Source organism: Grammomys surdaster, unplaced genomic scaffold (assembly GCF_004785775.1).
Source record: "Grammomys surdaster isolate TR1022 unplaced genomic scaffold, NIH_TR_1.0 126176, whole genome shotgun sequence".
Taxonomy (NCBI): domain Eukaryota; kingdom Metazoa; phylum Chordata; class Mammalia; order Rodentia; family Muridae; genus Grammomys; species Grammomys surdaster.
The window spans coordinates 36,733-59,639 of record NW_021620983.1 but is presented as its reverse complement, the minus strand read 5'-3'; the positions used below and the strand labels follow the sequence as shown (position 1 = coordinate 59,639).

General features: G+C 34.5%; 1 protein-coding gene across 6 annotated transcripts in view; it reads left to right on the top strand.

Annotated features, from left to right (window-relative positions):
- Bicd1 (BICD cargo adaptor 1) overlaps positions 1-22,605 on the top strand; it is a 123,026-nt gene extending 100,421 nt beyond the window's left edge. For 3 of the 6 annotated variants that reach the window (XR_003710049.1, XM_028757551.1, XM_028757549.1), the window contains 2 exons: positions 15,662-15,737; positions 21,693-22,605. Coding sequence is in view for 5 of the 6 variants with exons in the window: in XM_028757549.1 (XP_028613382.1) it covers positions 15,662-15,737; positions 21,693-21,780 (164 nt within the window). In the remaining variant the exon portion in view is untranslated. Of the gene's footprint in view, positions 1-3,678; positions 3,688-15,651; positions 15,738-21,692 lie in introns of all 6 variants that reach the window. The other 3 variants (XM_028757548.1, XM_028757550.1, XM_028757552.1) reach the window with 3 other exon arrangements.
- The last annotated feature ends 302 nt before the right edge of the window (positions 22,606-22,907 follow it).

Sequence of the window (22,907 nt, the reverse complement as noted above, 5' to 3'; positions counted from 1 at the left end):
TTTTTTTTTTTTTTTTTTTTTTTTTTGGTTTTTTGAGACAGGGTTTCTCTGTATTCCTGGCTGTCCTGGAACTCACTCTGTAGACCAGGCTGGTCTCGAACCACTACTGCACAGCCATTTTTGTATTCTTAATTGTTGCATATTTAGAGAGCAAAAGTGATTTGGGTTTACTTATATTCACCAAAGTCCACATACATGATGTTGAAAATTAAGGCCCCTAGGATGAGGCTGTGTTGAGAGGGGCAATGAGAAAGAAGAGATATGCTGTGATATATGTATGGTCCAGGAAATCCCAGGCAATAACTTCTGTTGTCTCCACTTTCTGGTCCACCAAAAAAACTATCAACCAAAGACACAAATATGAAAAGAGATACTTCTAGAGTTTGTTCCAGGTCACAGATTCTATTTTAGATAAACTAAAATGGCCATCTCCAGCAAGTAATAATAAACTAGTTTAACTATAGATTCAAACAATTTTATACTACCACCTTTGTTCTGTTTGTGCTCACTACCTTTAAGACTTTGAAAACAGTCTTTATTTCAAACTGTAATTAATTGCTTACCTATAACTGCTGACCTTTAGTTTCTCCGCTACCTTTTATGCCAGGGGATTGATACCTACAATGGCTTGCCCTCGGTATTACTTTCATTCCAAAGCCCTGCATGCAAAGAAGAATTCTGGTAGCCAGCTGTACCATTCCCTACTGCACTCCACAGGGAAATGGCCATTAGTATCTTCTATGCTTTTATGCTATCATTATAATATTCAGTTCACTCTAATGGTACTCATAGATTGTAGTCTGCTATTTGTTCTCATTTCATGTTGTAATATTATTTATTGAAACAAACCTTTAGGCTATATGGCTTTACCTGAAATTTTATTTACAACTTATACCACGCAAAGTGTCTTTTCCTATCTGAGAAAGCATATTAAGAGAAAGCCATAGTTGCTACCAAAGAAAGCCAGTCTCTAGGATAATCATTTATTTCTCTTTCTATCTAGGCCCACATACATAAAAGAGATACACATTGAAGAAAACATTAAGGAGATTCTACCAGTGCTGAGGCTGTCATTATGTAAATTTGTTATATTCTCCATTATTGGATCTGGGGGATCCTTGTTTTTTGAATATATATATATATATATATATATATATATATATATATATATATATAATTTTCTCCCTTTCTCCCCCCTTTCTTCTTTTCTTTTGGGTATTACATAGCCTAGGCTGGCCTCAAAATTACTACAAAGCCAAGAGGGATTATCTTGAACTTCTGTTCCTCCTTCCTCCACCTGCTTAATTATGAAATTACAGATGTATGCCACCATGCCTGGTCTATGGTGTGCTGGGGATCAAATCCAAGACTTTGTGCTATTAGACAAACTTTATACCAATTAAGCTGCATTATATTTCTTAAAACATGTAAAATATTTCAGTACTTTATAGCATAGTTCCCAAGATGAGGGATTATTTTGATAGAAAAAGGGGAAACACTCATTTCCTAGGATATGTCTGTAATTGCAGCATTTAGGAAACTGGCAGGAATTCAAATTCAAGACCAGCCTGGCATACATAATGAGTAGAGTTCAACCTAGGTTACATAGCAAGTCTTTGTTTCAAAAAACTAACTTATCATGAACTGAATATACAAAAAGATCAGTGTTTCTGGATTCACTATGAACTCTTACATTGTGTTAGTTTTTTTCCTCAGGACATCTATTACTTAAAAATATAACTACAGGGGCTGGAGAGATGGCTCAGCGGTTAAGAGCACTGACGGCTCTTCCAGAGGTCCCGAGTTCAAATCCCAGCAACCACATGGTGGCTCACAACCATCCGTAATGAGATTGGATGCCCTATTCTGGTGTGTCCGAAGACAGCGACAGTGTACTCATAAATAAAATAAATAAATAAATCAAAAAAAAAATTAAAAAAAATATAACTACATTTGAAATTGTATGCAAAGGCTTACAATCTAATTCATTAATGCTTTGTAGTATTTATCAACACAGCAGGCATCCAAAGACCTCTGAACCATCATAGTGGGGAATGAACCTTTCTACATTATAATTCTAGATTTAAAGTCCTTTCTGAGCTGTGTAATGGCTACAGGAAAAGTCTGATGTCTTTTATGACCATGGTGCAAATTGTGTATAGCTGTGATGTCCCTGGAAGGCTTATAATAGCTACTTTTTATTCTTTGATTTTTAAAATATAGTGAAAATACAGTTACATAGCATTTTTAGATAGACTACTTAAAGTGATCTATAATTTTAAATTGTATTGCGAATCAACTAGAAAAGATTCATTATGTAATGTAGTCATAAAGGACTTTGTAGTACTCCTTCAACTCTGTGGGTTTCCTCTAGCATAACTGTATGTTCCTCTTCCACATATGATCTTGTTAAGATTTTTGTGGTTTATGTTATATCTAGAAGGTATAAGATGAAAAAGAAAACACAACTCAAATGGTTGATTTTATTCCTTTATTCGCTGGCTTTAAAAATTCTTAAGCTGGGCTTGGGAAATTGCTCAGTTGATAAAGTATCTGCCAGGCAAGGATGAGGACTTGATTTTGCCCAGAACAGGGCAAGGTCATGTATGTCTTTAATCTCAGCCTTAGGAGGGGAGAGGGATAGACACAGGTAGATAGATCCCTAGTACTAATTGGTCAGCCAGCCTAGCCAAATCAATAAGCTTCAAATTCAGTGAGAGAAACTATCCTTTCTACCCCCACAAAGGTATAAAGTCATAAAGATATGGTATAGTCATGTTATTCATTGTCTTTCGGTAAGGTCACTTACTTACTGAAAGTAAGGTCAGTGATACACACTTAGATTTCTAATGTAAGGATTTTGTAAAAAGTCTCATAAAAGTCATTTGTCTTGCCTTTAGTCACTACCAGAGCCCAGAAATGTTCTCATTTACCTTTTAAACTTAGATTATGTATATCACTTTAGTAATGAAGTAAACAAATCGGATCGCCTATCTATGGGCTGCCTCTAGAACTGTCCTCAAGAGATCACTTCAGTTAGCAAATATTCTTTTTAAAATGTGCTAGACTCTTTGTTACTCTTAAACAGTTATTTAATTTTTCATTTAAATATTTATATAAAATATGCACATATATTTTGTAGGATAATGACTTAGAAAAGGACTGCATATTAACTGGATTTATTTTTAGTCAATGTAAAAATCAAAGGATTTTTTTTTTTTTTTTTAGCTGAAAGGAGCATGCTTTTCTCATGCTAAGAACTTGTTTACTGTTCTATTGCCCACATCTTCCTCTCTTTAAATTCTAAACTGATCCTCAGTTTTTAATCCCATTTAAAATTATGTCTTACTACTAATACAAATATAGTCTGTGACCAAGTTGGTCATAAGGATTGAAATTAGACATGTAGAATAAGAACATGTACCATCTTCTTCTGGTCCTGTGTTACTCAGGTCCTTGGTACATGTATCCTAGTGTGTACACTGTTTAGTTCATCTTAAATACTTGGTTTTGGCTGTCCAAGCAGTCTGTTCTTTAATCTCAATTCATAGGATAATTTGGAAAACAGTATAGTCCTTTACTCTGAGTAGGTATTTATGGAATAAGCCATACATAATGACATTAGAATCAGTTAAACATGATTTTTTTCTCTTTTTATGCACTACTTGACATCCAAAGCAAAAAGAGGTAAGTTGGTTATAAACATCTAGGTGAACCATATTTTCCCTAATAAATTTATTCATGACTAGCTTTGCCTGAACTAAATTTCCATAGAACAAATACTTCTACATCAAGAAGCTTATTATTGTAAATTCCTTTTAAAATGTGTAAATATCTTCTGTAAAATTGTATTTTTAAATATATTATTTAAACATATTGCTTTTCCTGTAAATTCAGATTTAACTTAAATCTTAGGACATTTGGAAACACTTCACTCAGTCTGGATTATTGTTTGCCTGATAATGTGTATTGCACATTATATGAACTCTTTTCTTAATATAAGAAAAAGAAAAACACTGAGCAAAAGAACATCACAACAAACCAAACCAAGAAACAATTGATACCAGGAAAAGTCTTTAATTTTGAGATACATTGATTTGTCGAAGAGGATGTCCAATCTCAGAATGCTCTCCAGTGTAATTTTTCTGCAATAATTTAAAAATGAAAATTATGAAATAAGAGAAAAATCAAACACATTTTATTGAGTGGTATCTCATAGATTTTTCTTGACTGATATATATCCTTATAACTGAACTTTTTAGTGAAGTCCTGGATATAATTTGTTTAACTTATTTCTCCTGTGTTTAATGGTTAATTAGGACATTAAAAGATGATCTGGATTTGATACATGCTTCTTAACTTTGCCTACCAAGGATTAAGTGCCTTATTATCTTGAGTTAACTGTGCCAAGTTGCATTGCTTTTGAGAAGGTTATTTCTAAACAAAGGGTCATGTTTGAAAAGGTGTTTAATTGGTATGAGAATCTGGCAACACAGTATACTTTTACCTCTTGGTGCCACTGTAAATAATCTCTCTCTATCCCTTTATCATCCATTTCTGTCATGCTCATTATTTATTCCTAAATTGTTGAGAGGCAAAAAGATGCAGTTTATATATTTCCCTTTTGTAAGATATGTATAAAATGAATTTTTCTATAAACATTGTTTTATTTTATTGACTAGCCATATGATATCATAGTATCATAAGGCAAGATAAATAAAGTTTTTGTCTAATTTGCAAACAGAAAAATTCTTCTCTGCTTAGCAAATAGTTTTAATACTTTTCAGAGTGTGATAAACTTGTATGCCATTGTCAGTTAGGAAAGGCAGAACCAAATGTCTTTTAAAGGTTTGTTATTATTGCTTGGGTTATATTAATATCTTTTAATATTTCATCAAGTCCGTAGTTTTGTTCTCTGAAGAATTTTAATGCATAAAAACTATTTCAGACTATCAAGGATATATAGATATAATGGAGTTTGCTGTGTTGAACACTGAGAGTCTGGTGCTATAAATTAGCAGATTATACCCCAGAGAAGTTGGAAATGATGCTATCATTTTATTGGTGGTTACTTTCAGAGAAACCTAAGTGTTTCTAGGACATGTGATACAATTGGCAAAAAGGGATGAGATAGCCAACTCTATGTGTTTGATTATAAATGAAAGTTTAATTGTGACCTACCAAATGTTGGTCACAGCTACCTATTTTTATTAGTGTCAATGTATCATTAACTCATTACTGGAATTTTGAAAATATCTTACTGACTACAATTAGTATTTATGTGTTTCTATCATGTCCTCTTATTTTTCTTCCTATAGTATTTCTATTCCAAGTTTTTCTCATGTTTTCCTGTTATTTCAGTTGATGTACTTGGGAATCATACTTAAGATGTGTGCTTGACATTTCTTTCTGTTAGTTCATGAATCCACTATTAATAACTTGTAGATTTAGTGAGGAATAATTTATTATTGTTATTGATATATTTTAAATAATAATTTAAATTTTATTTTTCTGATTTAAAGCCTCCAAGTATCAAAAAGAAAAATTAATATTAGTATATTAACTTTCATATCTGTATTAGATATCATTTCCTTTTTTTATTCTTTTGTTAGAAACATATTTTGATTGCAGGAATGCTTGATTCTCAAACTTCCTTCCTCAAATTAATCTGTTAAACATTTAAAAAATACTCATAGAGAAAAAAGTCACAAATCTTTTAAGGGAAGTGGAATCAGTACATTAGCAAATATTTTACACCACATTGAAAATTCCCTACACAAACTACTGTGGGGAAATAAGTAGCCTTAATTAGACATTCTTCAAGGAAAGTTGCCAACAAAGACTGATGGAGGTGAGTGTTGACAGAGCTTAAAGAAGTTTTCTTCTGGGATGATGGGGATTGCTGCCCCAGACTAGACGGTTCTGAGAGAGAAAGAATATTTCAAATGAACATACAGATAGGAGCAAAGGCTTTTGCAAACAGATTCTTTATATTGTTTATTTTGAACGTTCTTACTTTTTTCTTACTTACAGTTAGTCCCTTTACTTATTTCTTGAAGTAAAAAAAATCAGTCATAACCAGACCTTACTTTCCTTTGTCCTGTTGTCTAATCAGTGGGCTCTGGGCTGCATGCTTTCACAATTCTCTCACCTGATTTTCATGGAAATCCTGCAAGACTATTGTTTAATTTCTGCACTTATCAAGTGAGGATTAAAATGATTTCTTTTGTCACTTAGTCACTGGTCCACAAAGCAGGAAGCCAAACACAATGTCTTTTTAAGTGTGTGGCTCTGTAGTAGAGTCCAGCTTAACGTTTTTGAGAACTAGACATACCAGAGATAAATCCATACTATATTAGTTACTTTTATGTTGCTATGATACAATCCAATGACCAAAAAAATGTATAGAAGAGTTTATTTTGGTTTAGAATTCCAAAGGGAGAGTCTATAATGATAAGAAAGGCATGGCAGCAGGTGGCTGGGTTAGGAAGTTTGCTTGACAACATTGCAGTAGAACACAGGAAGCAGAGAGAGCCAACAGGAAGTTTCATGAAGCTATGAAGTCTCAAAGCCTTCCCACAACAATATACTTCCTAAAACTTCCTAAACAGCACTACAAATTAAGGACCAAGGATTTAAATGTATAAGCTTATGAGACTTTTTCCCCCAAGCCACAAAAAAATGCTTAGTTCTTTCTGATAGACTTTGAATACCAGGCTGAAAAGGAGAGTTGAACAGCATAAGACAGAGAAGGCAGTAGAAAGATGTCAGGAGTCATCATAGGACAAACTAACAACTAGCAGGTGATCTTCTTGAAATGACTTTGCTTTAGATTATATCTAAGATGAAGCTCCAACAGTCAAGGCCCAAGAGAAAATCATTTTAGGAAAGATTCCTGCTATTAATATGCTTTTCCTGTTAAACATATATAACAATCACTAGGTATTAGCCCACTCCTTTTGAACAGATCTCTACAGATCTACAAAGATGTACAGTCTTGTAGTGATGCTATATAGACAAATAGATGACTTTTCGATTCTTAATGATAATCCTATAAGAATTCCTAAAATTATAACAGTGGTTATTAAGTTCTTTTATAGTGGGGCTGTTATTAGATCCTTTTCTACTAGTCAAAACTGCAATGAGGACGCTGCCAGTCTCCCATGTGTCACCAGTTAATTGTCTCTTAGATATTAACCAGACTTTCTACTACTTAGAGCACATTCCAAGAGATTGTAAAACAATTAATCAAAGGTCATAAAAAGGGAACTAATGATTTATTATAGGTGCTAGGACAGAAGATAAAATATTGACTGGGTTTATCTATACAAACCTTCACTAATATCTTAGTTATGGTTTTTAACTTTCAATGAACCTGTGGAGCTCTGACAGGTGATAGATGTTTAGCCAGATAATTACTCCTAATGGATATGCATGTAAACATTCTCTGTCATAAACTTCTATTTCAATTTATGATTTTATTTTATTGTGAATGTGTGATGAACTTTTTAACATGTGATCATGTATTCTGAAAGATGTATATGTGCTGAGGACAAGAGAGAAGAGTCAGAACTGAGCTGAGGAGAACATTTTTGGACAGATCTCTTCTTAGACAAAGAGGAGAAGCAAGAAAAGAACTTTTCCCTTGCCCCACTTAGGATCTTGCCACTTTCCCCTTTTCTTAGATAGCTTTCACAGGAAACTTTTTACAACTTAGTAATAAAAGTTAGAGCCGTGCAGTTCCCACTGAAATAGAACAAAGGTCACATTACTTAATCTCTTGTTGTTAGACTACAGGTGTCAATCACCTAAGCCAGCAGCTTTTTACCCTCAGAAAGAGCAAGAACAATTTTAGGACTTTTAGAAATTATCATCAACACTTCAGTATAGTTAGAGAACTAGAATGTCTGGAGACCCTCAGACTTTAAAGCTACACTAGAATCCTACTTTGTGCCCTGTCTCTATCCTTTCCAGGACAGGAAACTCCCGGCATAAAGAATGCCAGGAAATGGTGACAGAAGTTTTACTGAGTAGAGGCAGGGAATACCTTGTGGAATGCTCATCATCTATCATGGTAGGTCTTACATTACCTTACCTGAGGACCTGAGTGTGTCTGTACTGATTACATGGAGAATGCTTTTGTGTTATTATCCACAAACTGCAAACTCCCGTGTTTGTAAGTAGTAGTTGTAATGATTCTTTTTTTAATCTTCACACACAGTGTATAGAAGTTTATATTTTTCTAATAATGTAATTACCCAGATTTTATATTCTGTCATCAGATTTTGCTTCTAATACACATACATATATACACACATGTATATATAAAACATAATATATATAAGAAATATATTGCTAAAAGGTGCTAAAATACAAGTGTGGATTTTCATTTATAATTTGTTATGTCCCTTTATATATATTGTTGGGCTTTGAGTTTTCTTGACTTAAAGTATGTTTATTTACTTCTATCCTTAAATAACTTTAAAGGTAAAGAAATGTGAGAGTACTTGGCTGCTATGGATTTTATTGGACTGATGTACTCTTGGTAGAAATTTGGTGTTACCATTGCATCTACTTTAGAAAACATTTTCGTTGCCTTGGACTGTGGTTACAAAATACCAGAGACCAAACAACTTAAACAACAAATTTTACTTGTTTCTTTGTTTATCTGTTTTCCCACATTAAAAATTTAAATTCAAGGTCAAGGCACCTATAGGAGAAATCCTTGGCTTTCAGGTAGCCACATTCTTATTGCATCCTTGTTTGGTCATTCCTCTGATTTTTGTGTCTCTGATCTCTTCTCAGCACAAGGGTATGCATCAGATAGGAGTAGGACCAAACTTCATAGCATCATTTTAACTTAATTATCTCTCTGAAAGTCTCATCTCCAAATACAACCCTATTCAGAGGTACTGGGTTGAGAATTTAACTTTGGGAGGATACAATTCAGGCCCTGTCAGGCTCCATGGGGCATTATACTAAAAGAACATGGGAAGACAGTCAGTAATTTGGGCTTAAGCTCTTAACTCTGTTACTTACTTGGGCCCAGATTTTATAATTTGACACAGATTAGAGTCATTTATAAAGACAAATCATAATTGAGAAAATGCTCCCAACAGATTGGCCTAAAGGCAAATCTTTGTGACATTGTCTTAGTGATTTATATGGGACGGCCCATTTCATGGGGTATGATGCATGGGTAGGTAGTCCTGGGGGTGTATAACAAAGCAGACTGAATAAGCAAACCACTCCTGCATGGCTACTGCATTGGCTCCTGATGGATTACAAGTTGAATGAAGAAATAAACCCTTTCCTCCCTGGATTGCCTTTGGTCATGGTCATTTATTATAGCAATAGAAATGCTAAAAGGTCCTATCTTAGTTAGAGTTTCTATTGCTGTGAAGAGACACCATAACCAAGGCAGTTCTTATAAAGAGCAACTTTTAATTGGGACTGGCTTGAATGTTCTGAGGTTCAGTCCATTATCATCATGGCAGGAAGCACAGCAATGTTCAGGCAGGCATAGTGCTAGAGAAGCTGAGAGTTCTACATCTTCATACAAAGGAAGTCAGGAACAGACTGTTTCCAGGCAGCTAGGAGGAGGGTCTCCAAGCCCACTCTCACAGTGACACACTTCCTCCAACAAGACCATACCTCTTAATAGTGCCACTTCCTGGGCTAAGCATATTCAATCTACCACAAGCCCTAAGAAAATCACTTAACTCTTTGATTTTCAGTTCTCAGTTCTCTAAGCACTAAAACAACCTTTTGCTCTCTATAAAAGTCATGTAGAAAATGATCAGGCATAGGCTTCTCTTAGTTTCCAAGCCTCATTTCTGTATTCTAAATAAAATTAAATCTGAGTGTGCATACTTGTAATCATATTACTTGGGAGACAAAGGCAGGAAGATACCAGCTTAAGACCAATATGGGACCGTGTTTCAAAAGTTGAAAGAAAGAAAGAAAGAAAGAAAGAAAGAAAGAAAGAAAGAAAGAAAGAAAGAAAGAAAATCTATTTTATTGACTTTTTATAAGGATCAGAGATCCTTGTATGAAAGGTGTTTAGTTCATGTCTATAGAGCACTTTCTAAACGTTATAAGACACCATTATGTTTCATCTTTCTTGTTTTTCTCTTCTATTCTGTTTCTTTCTTTTCTGTCAATCAAAATCAGGTCTAGGTTTGCAGAAAAAAGAAACAGGGACACTTTAGAACACATATCAAAGGCTCTGTTTTCCTTTCTATAAGAACATAAAAGAAGTTGTCTCCATGCTTTGATATTGACTGTGGAATATCAAAATAATCCAAGAATCTATCAACTTTTATTAAATAGATATCATAGATAATACTCTTGTTTTTATACTATAGTTTAGTCACCTGTTATTGAATACTGACGATTCACTGAAAGTTCATATTATTTTTGATCCAAGTTATATCTACTTGAAAGTTGCAACAATGTCATTCTATGATAGAAAGTGTTCAGATGTATTTATTAGTTTTTTATTAAAATATTAAAAATAGTATAGTAACTTAACAAAGATAATAACCATGTGTCTTACCAAAAGGCATGTATACTCTTTGAATCATGAATTTCCATTTCTCTTGCCTATTTTTTCTCATGCCTGTTTTTTGAGAATATGAGTTGCTATTTTCAAAACATGAAAAGAGAAGCCAGATCTATTAGAGTAATACGTATAATCCTAGCACTCAGAGCTGGCACCATTAGATTATGAGTTTGAGGCCAGTTGGGCCACAGAACAAGTTTCTGTCTTGAAAGGAATGAGAAGAGAAGTGAAGGGAAGGATACTTATCTTTTTCTTTTTAATTTTATTGCTGAAGGAAAGATACTAAGAAGCCATGCAACATAAATGAAGAGGTGCCTGGGAAGAAAGAGAATATGAAAGCAATAGGATGTGTCAGAGAATGTGACAATAAAATTCTTATACAGAAGAAAGAAAAATTTTTCTAAACTTGAGCTTCAAATTCAAGCTTGATCTTTGACAAATTTCAGGAAATGGATGGGTTCATCTGCTCAGTATACAGTGGTGACAGCTAAAAGCCAGTTCATTAAGAATGCCTTCTGTTAGACTAAGCTTCTTTTTCATGCATAAAACCAGGGTAGGTGCTATGTCTAAATCTTGACAAACAACCAGCTGTTTAAATTTTTTTAAAGAAAATAGAGAATTAGTTATACAATTTTACATTCATAACTGGTTGAAAAAGTTGAAAATCATCCATCAAAATTTATGAAATAGCTTTATTGTTGCCAATAAAATGAAGATATCGAAGTAAAATTGCCATATTTTTGAATTGATACATAAAAATAGGAGAGAGGCTTATATATTAAATGAGTAGAATCCAAAAGATGAATTAAGTAGAAAAAAACTAAGTGCATTAGGGATAAACATATAATATTAAAAAGTAGGAGTCAGAGTTGTAACTCAGTGGTACAATGAGTGCTTAGCATGCAAAAGTCCCTAGGTTAATTCCCAAAACACAAATAAATTATATAAACTATTTCATTGGAATTATAATCATATATTAATAATAGCTTATATGTGTATGATAAGTATGCCAATATTTTATTGGCATTTAAACATATATCCATAAACACAGGATAGAAGAAACATGACTTGTTAGCACCACCTATACACAAAGAAAGATTGGCATAAAATAGCAGTGGAATGTGGTTTCCTTTAAATGTCATACAGATTTTATTTTCATAGAATTTTGATGATTTCGATGAGAGACAGGTCTTCTGTGCTACTCTTCTAGAATCATACCAGACTACATATTATTTCATTTTCACACACCTCAAGGTTAGTAAGATGTCCCTGGACTATGTCCCCTTGGGTGAGGGAGGTACGTGATAAAAGAGTGAGAGAAGTTGCCACCATGTCTCATAGGAAGAGTTTGGATTATTTGGTATTAAGGAAACTCAGAGGTCCAGGTAGTTATCATGGAAACTTGAGCAGTACTGTGTTGCGGGAGGCATTAGAAAAAAACAGTAGGTCCGGCTGGCTGCCGGCCTGACCACCATGTTCCCGCTCTTAGCTCTTAGTTCCTGCACTAATGGAGGCACTGGCTGGTTAGGAGCGCCGGCTGGGAACCCAAGAGATGTTGGCATGGCTATTGCCTCTGCTGGTCAGCTCCATGGAGTCCATGGCTCTAAGCATGGTTCAAGGGCCAACTCCGTCACCTCCACGCGGTAGGTATAACAATTCCCAGTACCTGGTAGAAATAAGACTTCTAATGTTTAATATTAACCAAATAGATTTATATATCAGCAAATATTCAATACACTAGATGCCTGTACAATTAGAATTGTTAACCCAAATTATCTAACCTTGATATGAATAACTGCTAGAGACATGAGGGTAACATCTCCTGACATCTTGCTTCTCCTTCTGTCCCTTCTCCTTTCTCTCTCCTCCTTCCTTCTTCCTCTCCACTCCTAGCTCTGCCTACCTCTTCTCTATCCAATGACAGAGCTCCTGCCACAGTACTGGTTGTAACTTATGGTGCTGAGAGAAGGGGATATGTATGGAAGATATATTTCCACTAAGAGCCAGGGCTGGATTAGATCCTCCACCCTGAAAATATGCTCTAACAAGCCACGCTATACAAGACTTGTGTGCCACTGTTCTTTTCACAGAGTATGTGGTAATCAAGGAAACCTCTTCTAGAGCCTCATCCCGGTAGGCTGTATATGTCACAGCTCAGATTGTACTCATATAATCCTAAATGATACCCCTAGTGTCTTGTGAAATCAGGGAAGAGCCAAAACCTAATGTTCAGAGTACTCTCACCTATCTTAAGCAGCTATCACTCAGTTTCTGAACTCCCTAAGGCATTGGTCTTTAGGAAATTGATGAATTTTCTAAACTACATCAAAAAGGGTAAAGATAGTAGAAACCTGAAAGAAAGCTGTAGAGCAAGACTTCTTTTCTTCCAGGGACATCTATTGTTTCCAGCCTCCAAAACCAACCAACCAACCAACCAACCAACCAACCAAACTAACTAACTAAACCAACAACACAAAACATTATCACTGTTCTTGGATGCTATATCTTGTTCTGTGCTCTTGATGTATTTGATTCTCTTCAAATCAGTGTCTCATCTGTATACTGATATTCCTTCATTATATAATCCTGATACTTTCTGGAGGTAACTGATAGAACTTTAAGAGTAGCCAGAGAATACAGTGCCCAACACATGGTAAGCAATAAATGAGTTTCAGATGCAGTCGCTTCTTCCTCATCATCACCATCTTCATGGCATGTTAGTGTTAAGTGCTCATTGGATATGTTTGTCTTTCTCAATCAAGCAGATATGTTATCTTTGTTTTTGTCTCCAACATAACGTTAGTAATTTGATTATTGAATAATTGAGACTATCTTGATTAGTAAATGACAGTATCAACTGTGGTAGCTCTGTAAGCCACATAATTGTTGTCTTTCATGCTTTAAAAATAATGAGATTCAGCTACAGTTTCCTTAAGAGTCTGTCTGACCTAGAAGATCTTAGTCAGAGATGGAAGATCAGGAACTGAAGCCTGAGAGAGACCTTTTCTATCTCCCAGAACACCTGCTTTTACCTTGCTGAGTGTATGTTAAAATATTGTGGTTCAGTTTGGCTTAAAGTGGGCATAACTAGAGATGTGTGGACCCAAGAAGAGAGATTTTAGAGACAATGGAGTCAGAGCAATGTAGCTTTTAAAGTTTTATTCACATCAATAAATTATGTTTTGTACATTTGGATTCTTCTTTTGTTCCTCTTAAGAATAGCACTTAGTTAAATACTTATAAGTGTAAAATATTACCAATAACCAGAGTTGATTTCTATATTTTTAATTTACTTATTATTATTTTAGATAGAGTCTCATTATACAGCTTTGGCTGACTTGGAACTCACTATGTAGAACAGGATGGCCTTGAAGTCAAAAGATCTGCCTTATTCTGCCTCCCAAGTGCTGGGATTAGACATACACCACCATGCCCAACAAAGTGATTTCTTTTTAAAAGAGAATATAGGACTGGAGAGATGGCTCAGTGGTTTCTTAATTTATTGCTCTTGGAGAGGACTTAAATCACTTCTACTTACATAGTACACAACTGCCTATAACTGTAGTTCCAGGGGGATCTGACACCCTCTTTTGAGCTCTGTGGGTGTCAGGCATGCACATGATACATATACTATATGTACATGTAGGCAAATACTCATACACATAAAATAAAAATAAATAAATCTTTATAAAGGAAAGAGAACATAATGTTCACTATAAATGTAAAGAGCTACCAAATCAGACAGCTTATTAAGGAAATACATTGTGGTCTTGATCATCTGCTTCCTAAATATTATTAGAAGGGGTATTTTCAATGCATGATAAGCCATGATTGCATTGGCAAAGAAATTATTTCTGGCATACAGAAGCTTTGAAAAATAATAATTTTGATACTCCAATTGATTCTAAGGATTGCTATTCAACAAAGGCTAACTCTGCTTTAGAAATGTTTTATTATCCCTTGCTGATAAGCATAAAGATTTCAGGGTACATATCTAGGCCTTTTTTCCTTCCACTGTACTTACTTAAAGAAGGTCAGCATGGACCTGGTTAACTTAAAAATTGCATATCTGGTGGCTCAATTAAAATTCAGTAGCTTTCTAAATTTGTCAATAGAATCTTAGCTCAAGCCTGTAAATCCAGAATTTGAGATGACTTGGCTTTATATTTTTACATATCTAAACTGTTCACCAAAGGAAATGCTTCAAGAGTAATTTTCAAGTCAACTCTCATTTTTACCTTTTTTAAAGAATTTTTGGAAAAATATTATGTATGCATTTCCAAATAGCCTCTTGCATGTTTCTAATATTGTGAACTCGATGCCAGAAAGCAGACTGATTTTTGATGGTTTATATACCTAGTTTCTTGGAACTGTTGATTAACATAATGACAAGTTATAAAATTTACTTAATCTAATGTGAATTATAGTATGTGTTTTTAAAGTAATAAAACAAAGTGAGCACCGTTAATAAGGTTGATTTCCTTCATCAGTCCTGTTTATTAAAATTTTATTATATAATGAACCATTTAAGATTTCTGCTAACAATTATTTCCAACACATACAATCAATTTTCAGAAAACTGTAAATATAATTTTCTTGTTTAATATCTTATTAATAAAATATTGTTTGGCTTTCTCAAAATATCTGTGAGTTTAACAATATTAGTATATGCCCTGACAATAAAATATTATTAGCTGAGTATATTTCATTTTAGAACAGCATATCTATTTGCTAATTAAGTAATCAGCATTATGTTCAAGTTCAGAAGTTAAAATTTTTAATATTAATAGGTTCTGATTTTAGAGGAATCAAAACACCAAATATGAATGGCCGTAGGACATAATATACTTTTAAACTCTTGCTACTAATTTTATATCATTAGTTTTTTCTAATATTATATTAATTAAAAATTCAGTCTTTTCTATTGGTTAAGGAAAAAAACACACCAAAAAAAAGAAAAAAAAACCCACTTAATCTAGATGTTTCCAAGTGAATGCTCCATTCCTCACTAAATCTCCGGCAGCTGATTTAGTTACTGTTGCTAACACCTTTATGTCATCTCTTTGTATACATGTCTAATTTATTAGTTTCTTGTAGATTGTCAGCAGCCTGCTGCCTCCGTACCGCCACAGTGCTCACAACTAACTGGGAGGCAAGACTACCCAACTGTCAGGTAAATTCACAGGTCCTTTCTTTTCCCACCAGCTGCATGTTAGCTCCCCTCCCCAAGACCATAACTACCTATGCATCCTTATATGTTATTGCATGTTTTTCATGAATTGGCTACATGACTTCACCCTTGTTCATATTCCTTATGAGCATGCACAGGAGTTAGTGCTATGTCATTAACCACTAGCTGATAGAATAGAGGCTGCTTCGTTTCCCCTTTGTGAGCAAATACTTGAGCTATTCCAGTGTTTCATTGCCTCCAATCTTAAACATGTAATTGTTAAGCTATTTGAGCTACTTTTGTTTTATCTTTTTGTCCTTCAAATATATTTCTCAGGTAAACAAACAGGGAAATATATGAAACTTACCTAATGTCCATCCTAGGACAGTTTTAATGGTTTCCATTTTCTGTTTACTCTATTCCATTGTTAAAGCTGAATTGAAAAGGTCTAGAAAGCCATTTGTGATAGTGCATACCTGTAATCCCAGCACTTTGGAGGCTGTGGTAAGAGGTTGAGTTTGAGATCAGAATGAGTTATATAGTGAGTTCAAGGCCAGCTTTTAATACAGAATCACTCTGTCTCCAAAATCTATAAAAGAAAAAGAGGAAAGGAGGGAAATGGGGGAGAAAACCTCAAATCTGAATTCCCAAAAGAATATTTGCAGTGATTATTTTCCCTTTATCTGAAATGAAGTGTTTTAAAGGCACGTTTAAAACTTCCTAGAGTCCCTAGGCACTGAACTGGAGAGTTTGCTGACAATTCATATTTGATTTTTAAGCTCTCCAAAACAATTACTAGTTCCCTCCATCCTGAGTAACTACCCACAGCCTAGAATCATCCCATCAGAACCTCTTCATCTCCATAGTGTCTTTCATCCTCACTTGGTTCTCTTGGAACCAAGCTTCTGGAGTCTGGATATGATCTTTAGAGTCTACTTATTAATATACCTTAATGTATCTTTTGTTCTCCTACCAGAGGAGGGCTTATATCATGCAAGGACCAGCTCAAAAATAGCTCCATGTGTGTGTGTCTGTGTGTGTCTTAGATGAGTAGCTGTTAGTTGCAGAATATATGTGATCATGCCTCTGCTGGATAATCACCAATACAGAAGCAATACATCCAAAGCTAGTGTATTATGTGGTCTATTGCCTAAGTAAGTAGAGCACTGCCCCTAGTGTTGTAGACTGAACCTGTGCTCTCTCATATGTTAGGTCAAGGGGTCTACTACTGAGCTGCATTCCCAGCCCCCAAAGTACATTATTAAATAGTCACTAGACAGTGTCTTCTAATTAATGTCTCTTAGAAAGCTGATCAATAGCACTTCAAGTAAGAGAATATTTAGCTCAGAACTATTTTCTCTCTCTCTCTCTCTCTCTCTCTCTCTCTCTCTCTCTCTCTCTCTTTCTCTCTCTCTCTCTCTTAGATTTATTGACTTTATTTTTTTGTGTGAATATTTTGCTTGTATATATGTATGTACACCACATGTATGCTTGGTACTTGAGGAGGTCAGAAGAGGGCATTGGATCTCCTGGAAGTAGAGTTAGAGATGGTTGTAAAGTACCGTGTGGGTGATGAGAATTGAACCCAGGTCCTCTGCAAAAATAACATATACAATTACTGAACCATCTCCCCAGCCCCTCAGAAATGTTCTTTACTAATGTATTATGGCATTTACAGCAGTAACCAGTTCTAGATGACTTCAATTATGTAAGTAACTGAATATTTAGTATGAATGCTCACGTTAATCTGAGAGGGATTCTATAGTATAGTATAGTATAGTACAGTACAGTACAATTTGGGGACCTGGAAACCTGTAGTCTGCATTCCACAAAGTGGCCTCCCTCATTTGGAGCACTAGGGTAGTGTCAATGCAGTACAGATGCTCCATGAATGCTGACTACATGTGTGAGTAAATGAGCTTTGGAGTCAGACGTCTAGCTTGTAATTCGACCTCTTACACTCCTACATGTGTAATCTTGGAAAGCTGCTCGTGTTGGCTATGTTTTTGGGTTTTTGTTTTTTTGTTTTTTTTTACTAAGGTAAGGAGGAAAACAGACATTGGAGGACTTCAGTGATGAAGGGCCTGACATGTTTGCCGTGTTTGCTGTTAGCACTAACACTTTGTACACTGCCATCCCTGACCAAAATCTTGTTTATTTTGTGACAAATCTAGTTTTCTTGGGCAGAGTTGTAATACTACTGCTTTAAGAATTTCCATAAGGCGGTAATGCAGATGTTTTCCTTCTCTTCTAAGATTACTAAATTTAGGTGCTTCCCGTCTCCATGGTGGGGTGATTTGGTGAAAGATAAAGCAATTTAGAGAATTACAGACACCCTAGTTTCTATCCAAGTAGACATAGCATGTCCATAGCAGACTTTTCTTCCTTGTTATGGTTCACACAAAGAAATTATTAATACATAGAGGTTTGGAAAGTCTCCTCTTCAGTGTTGCTTAGGTTCTGAATGGTTTCTGCTGTAAGAGGATTTGAATCAATTCTGCACTTCCCTCTTACTCCTTCTGGGCAAGAAAGGCAGTATACAACCAACGTTAGAACTCATACTGGGTACCAGGCAAGGGTAAGTTCTTCACATGTGTTAGTCATTGTGATTCCCCTATAGGCTAAGCAACTATTATACTTGTCTAAAGGAGGAAGTCTAGGTGTAGGCAGACAAAACAAATGTCAGATGCCACATACTTTTTTAATACAATTGAGCCAAGTGACCTAACACCTATGGCTTGACCACTGTAGAGCATGGCTGCATCTCAGATAAGGAACCAGACATTGTACCTACAGTTGGTAAAAGAAAGCATATTTAAGTTATGCTGACTCAGTTTCTTTCCATTGAAAAGTGGATACTCAGTGAAACATGAGAAAAATTTCTAGGAACGCTGAGTGATTTCAGATCAGGTGTTCTCTGAGTTTCTCATTTTGAAAAAAAAAAGTTTACTTCCCTCCCATTTATATGTATATATTTATGTCATTTTTGTAACTTTTTTTTAGTACTGCAGATCAAATTCAGGGTTGTACATATGTAATCTACTCACATAATTTTTAAAGTATATGATTTCTTAATAAATAGTGTTCTTACACTGAAAATGTAGACCTTTTCCACATATGGCTTTGTTTTTTGAAACATAGTCTTCCTATGTTGTTTAGGCTTGTCATGAATACCTTGAACTCTGGGGCTTCAAGTGATCCTTCTTCCCCAGCTATCCAAATAGCTTTAATTGTAGGTGTATGCCACCATATATATACTTTTATATACTATATATACCGTATATATACATTTTTATACTTCATTTTTTGGCATTAATTAAGGTTTTTATTTGGAGTATCATTCACAATCTATATAAGTAATATACAAGACATGAACATGGAAAACACCACAAAGTAATATTGAAATATAAGGTAAGAGCACACACAGTATGTCATGTTTCAATAAATATAATTCAAAAATTTTGGACTTTTGCAGGCTGATTCTAAGTTATTTAAATTTTTATATGTAATGATGCAATGGGAAATTATGCTGAAGCCTTGGACATAATATTTAAATATATAAAAATGTTTAATATTTATCACATCTGTATATCTACTAAGTTGTGCTTACCAAGAAGAAGACAAAAAAAAATAAACTTTTTGAAGATATACCAAACTTCCTGAAGATATGTCCAACTTAATACCTGAAAACCTCAGTAATGAAGTATTAAGCTCACTGTTCCATGATCGTTCAGTTTAAAGTTAACTTATTTATGGTAAAGGCTGAATAATAAGTCATCTAAAGATATTTAGCAATCAAACTTGAAACTAAATTTATGTAAATTTCTAAGAAATAATGTATCAAATGTTTATTTTAAAAATAAGTCATTAACCTGTCAGTCAAGAATATGTTTCTTATAAGTTAGTATATAGACATAAAATACACATGACATTACTGCATTTTATGGAAACTTAAAATACTAATACTATGGTTAAAAATATCTTTCACTTTATAAGAAATTTGAAATAATGAAAATAATTTTATATCATCATGAATGGCACATCAAGATGTTGAGCCAACTGAACTATAACCCTTGCTCAGGCTATTGCCATATTCCTTAGCTAGCCATGCAAAAGCGTTCTAGGAAGAAGAATACTGGATCATACAAGGTCCTTCTTGCATAACATAACTACCATAATACTTACTGCTTATTATAACTTGTGCTGCATTTTATGTTTAATTCCATAGAAAGAAGAGCACATAGGGAGGGACCCATGGCTCCAGCTGTATATATAGGGGGGATAGCCTTGTCAGGCATAGGTGGGAGAGGAGATCCTTGGTCCCATGAAGGCTGGACACCCAGTGTGGGGGAATTGGAGGGTGGGGAAGTGGGAGTGGGAGGTGGGGGCATATCCTCATGGAAGCAGGAGGAGGGGGGAATGTGATAGGGGGTTCCTGGGCAGAGAGGGGGAATGGGATAAGGGGATAACATCTGAAATGTAAATAAAATATCCAATAAAAAGGAAGAAAGAAAAAAAAGAACGTATTTTTAGCTTACAACAATTTACAGAAAGAAACCACAAGGTCTGAGGAATGAATGTATTTCTAAATTATTGTTAACTTATTTTCTTTATCATTGACTACTGAGAAGGTCAAGGATAATCTAACCCAAAATTGTTTTTTCTTTTATTATTAATTAGTTAAATCATACACTATCTTCTTGTTCCTTGTTCCACCATTTTGTATTTGTTACATTTTAACCATATGGTTTGGGTTTACCCAAACTGTATGAAGTCTTGGTTTCATTCCAAGCATCACCAAAAAGAAAAAAAAATAGGAAAGATAATCCTTACCATTGATCATCCTCATCAATATAAAACAGCAGTTTCCTTTTAAACTAAATTTATAGTGGTACAAAGAACTAGGGAAGGATGTAATGTCTAACTAAATATTTACATAATTATGATTACATACTAATGCTCAACAGATATATCTGATTGACAATTTCATTACCAAATCTTTAAAAGTGTTTAATACAAATTTTAATTAACACATTCATAACATTTCCTTAAAATATTTAAATGAATATTTTATATATGTATATATATATAATAGTTATATCAAATACTCCCTATAGAAATGAATTATATGATACTAAAAATCACAATATTTGGGGAAATAGGCCATGTCTTCCAATTTAAAAAATATTCTCATGGCTCTTTCCCTTTTACTAGTCAAATTTTAAAACATGTTAACCCAAATATGTCTTATAATTTTACTCTAGAAAATCTAATTTTACCACTTTATTTGTCAGTTATTCATCAAGACATTGAATGATCTGAGACCAGATTCATTACAATTGGAGGCTCTCAGATGTGGCCCATTGGTTAGAAAACCACATCATTCACTTTAGCGAATGCAAAATGTCATAAAAATTATCAGTTAATTTTTTTCACACCATCAAGCCAATGTGGAGAACGCCTTAGAATAAACTTTGCTGACTCTTCTAAACTCTGATGTCTTGGTCCATTGGCTAGCAACATTTGAAGTATAGCTCACCATAATGAGCACATCACAAATGCAAGTCCTTTCCTGACCCTGTTAACTCAAAGTCTCCTTTACCAAGATCTTTGGGTGACTTGTACCCAGTATAAAGTTTGATAAGGACTGATCTAATGACATCTTACTGCCAACCCAGAGATCTAGGAGCTGGAGATTGTAAAATCTGAATACTTGACTTGGGGGACAAGTTCATGTATCTGTTCTCAAAGTTTCTTTTTACTTTCTTACCCCTGCCCCCATGCTTTGCTCTTAAAATGTGCATTTGGTGGGGGAGGGGGCATGCTTTGGTTTTAAACTATTTTCTTCACAAAATTTCTGTTCATGTGTTTAAAATGTATAGGACAATAATTTTTCTGTCAGTGTACTTAGTTGTTTACTAGTTTGTTTTTACTAACTGCCTTCTCTCTCATTTTCAGTCGGGACATTGCCCTCAGTAAGGAGCAGCCACATTCCAGCTCACAGTGTGCACCTCTCCATTGTCTCTCCAAGCCTCCTTACCCCTAGTTTTCATCTCTCAAGGATGGATATCTGGACTGAAGGTTTTTTAGCCACAGTGAGGGCACTACCTAAGATCTAGCAGGTGTTTTCTTCATGGATGTTACATGTACATGTGGATTCCAGTCCACCATTTTTGAAGAGGAGAGTTCAGAAGAATAAAATGATGCATAAACTCTCGTGTGATCAATTTATGGTTTCTCTGAATCACAGATGACCTGCAATCAAATGGCAACAATTCACTTGAAACTGAAATGAAACACATATTTCAGATAGCTGGCTTCACCTTCATAGCATAAAAGAGATCCAAGACAATGTAAAATAGATATGCTGTAAAATCATCTTTCCCTATACTTCAAAGTCAGCTATAGATGTTGATTTTAATATTTTTCATTGATACTTATTTTATATTTTATTTGCTGTATGGTTTATGTTTATAAAGATAATTTCTGTAAGCAGAATTCATTTATTTTTAAAGAGTCATAGTTTACTCAATTATTTAAAGTTTTAATTTAGTTTAAAATCTGAAACTGGCCAGATTCTGGTCCTTTTTCTTGCAGAAAATTACAAATGAGGTGCATCAGAATGTTAACAATAACTATTTTGCTGCTACATGAATATTCTTTATGCAGTTATTTTCTAATCAGTAGCTCATTAATTGTCAGGTTTTTTTTAACTAGAGTTCTTCACTAAACATTTAAGTAAATCTAAGAAAGAGGCAAAGCTATGATTCATTGACCTAATCAAGTTTTGAAGGTATCTTTAATTTTTTAAAATTGCAGTTGAGTAGATAGATATATTGGTGCTGCTCCTGTGTGTGTGTGTGTGTGTGTGTGTGTGTGTGTGTGTGTGTGTGTATGTGTGTGTGTGTGTGTGTGTGTGTGTGTGTGTGTGGTCGTATTAAAGAAGGTCAAATTACTTGAAGGAAGAAATGGTGTGCTTATTTAATGACCACAATTTTTTTAAACTTTTCCAAATTTAGGGTCTTACTATGGGTTTCCCACTAAAAGGGATCATAATAAATACAAATATATATACATATATAACTATAAGGTAGCCTTGGCAGTTAATTTATGCAGAAAGTGTATGTTTTGCTGTTTGTTTTCTTTTTCCACAATGAATCTTCCTTGCCAAAA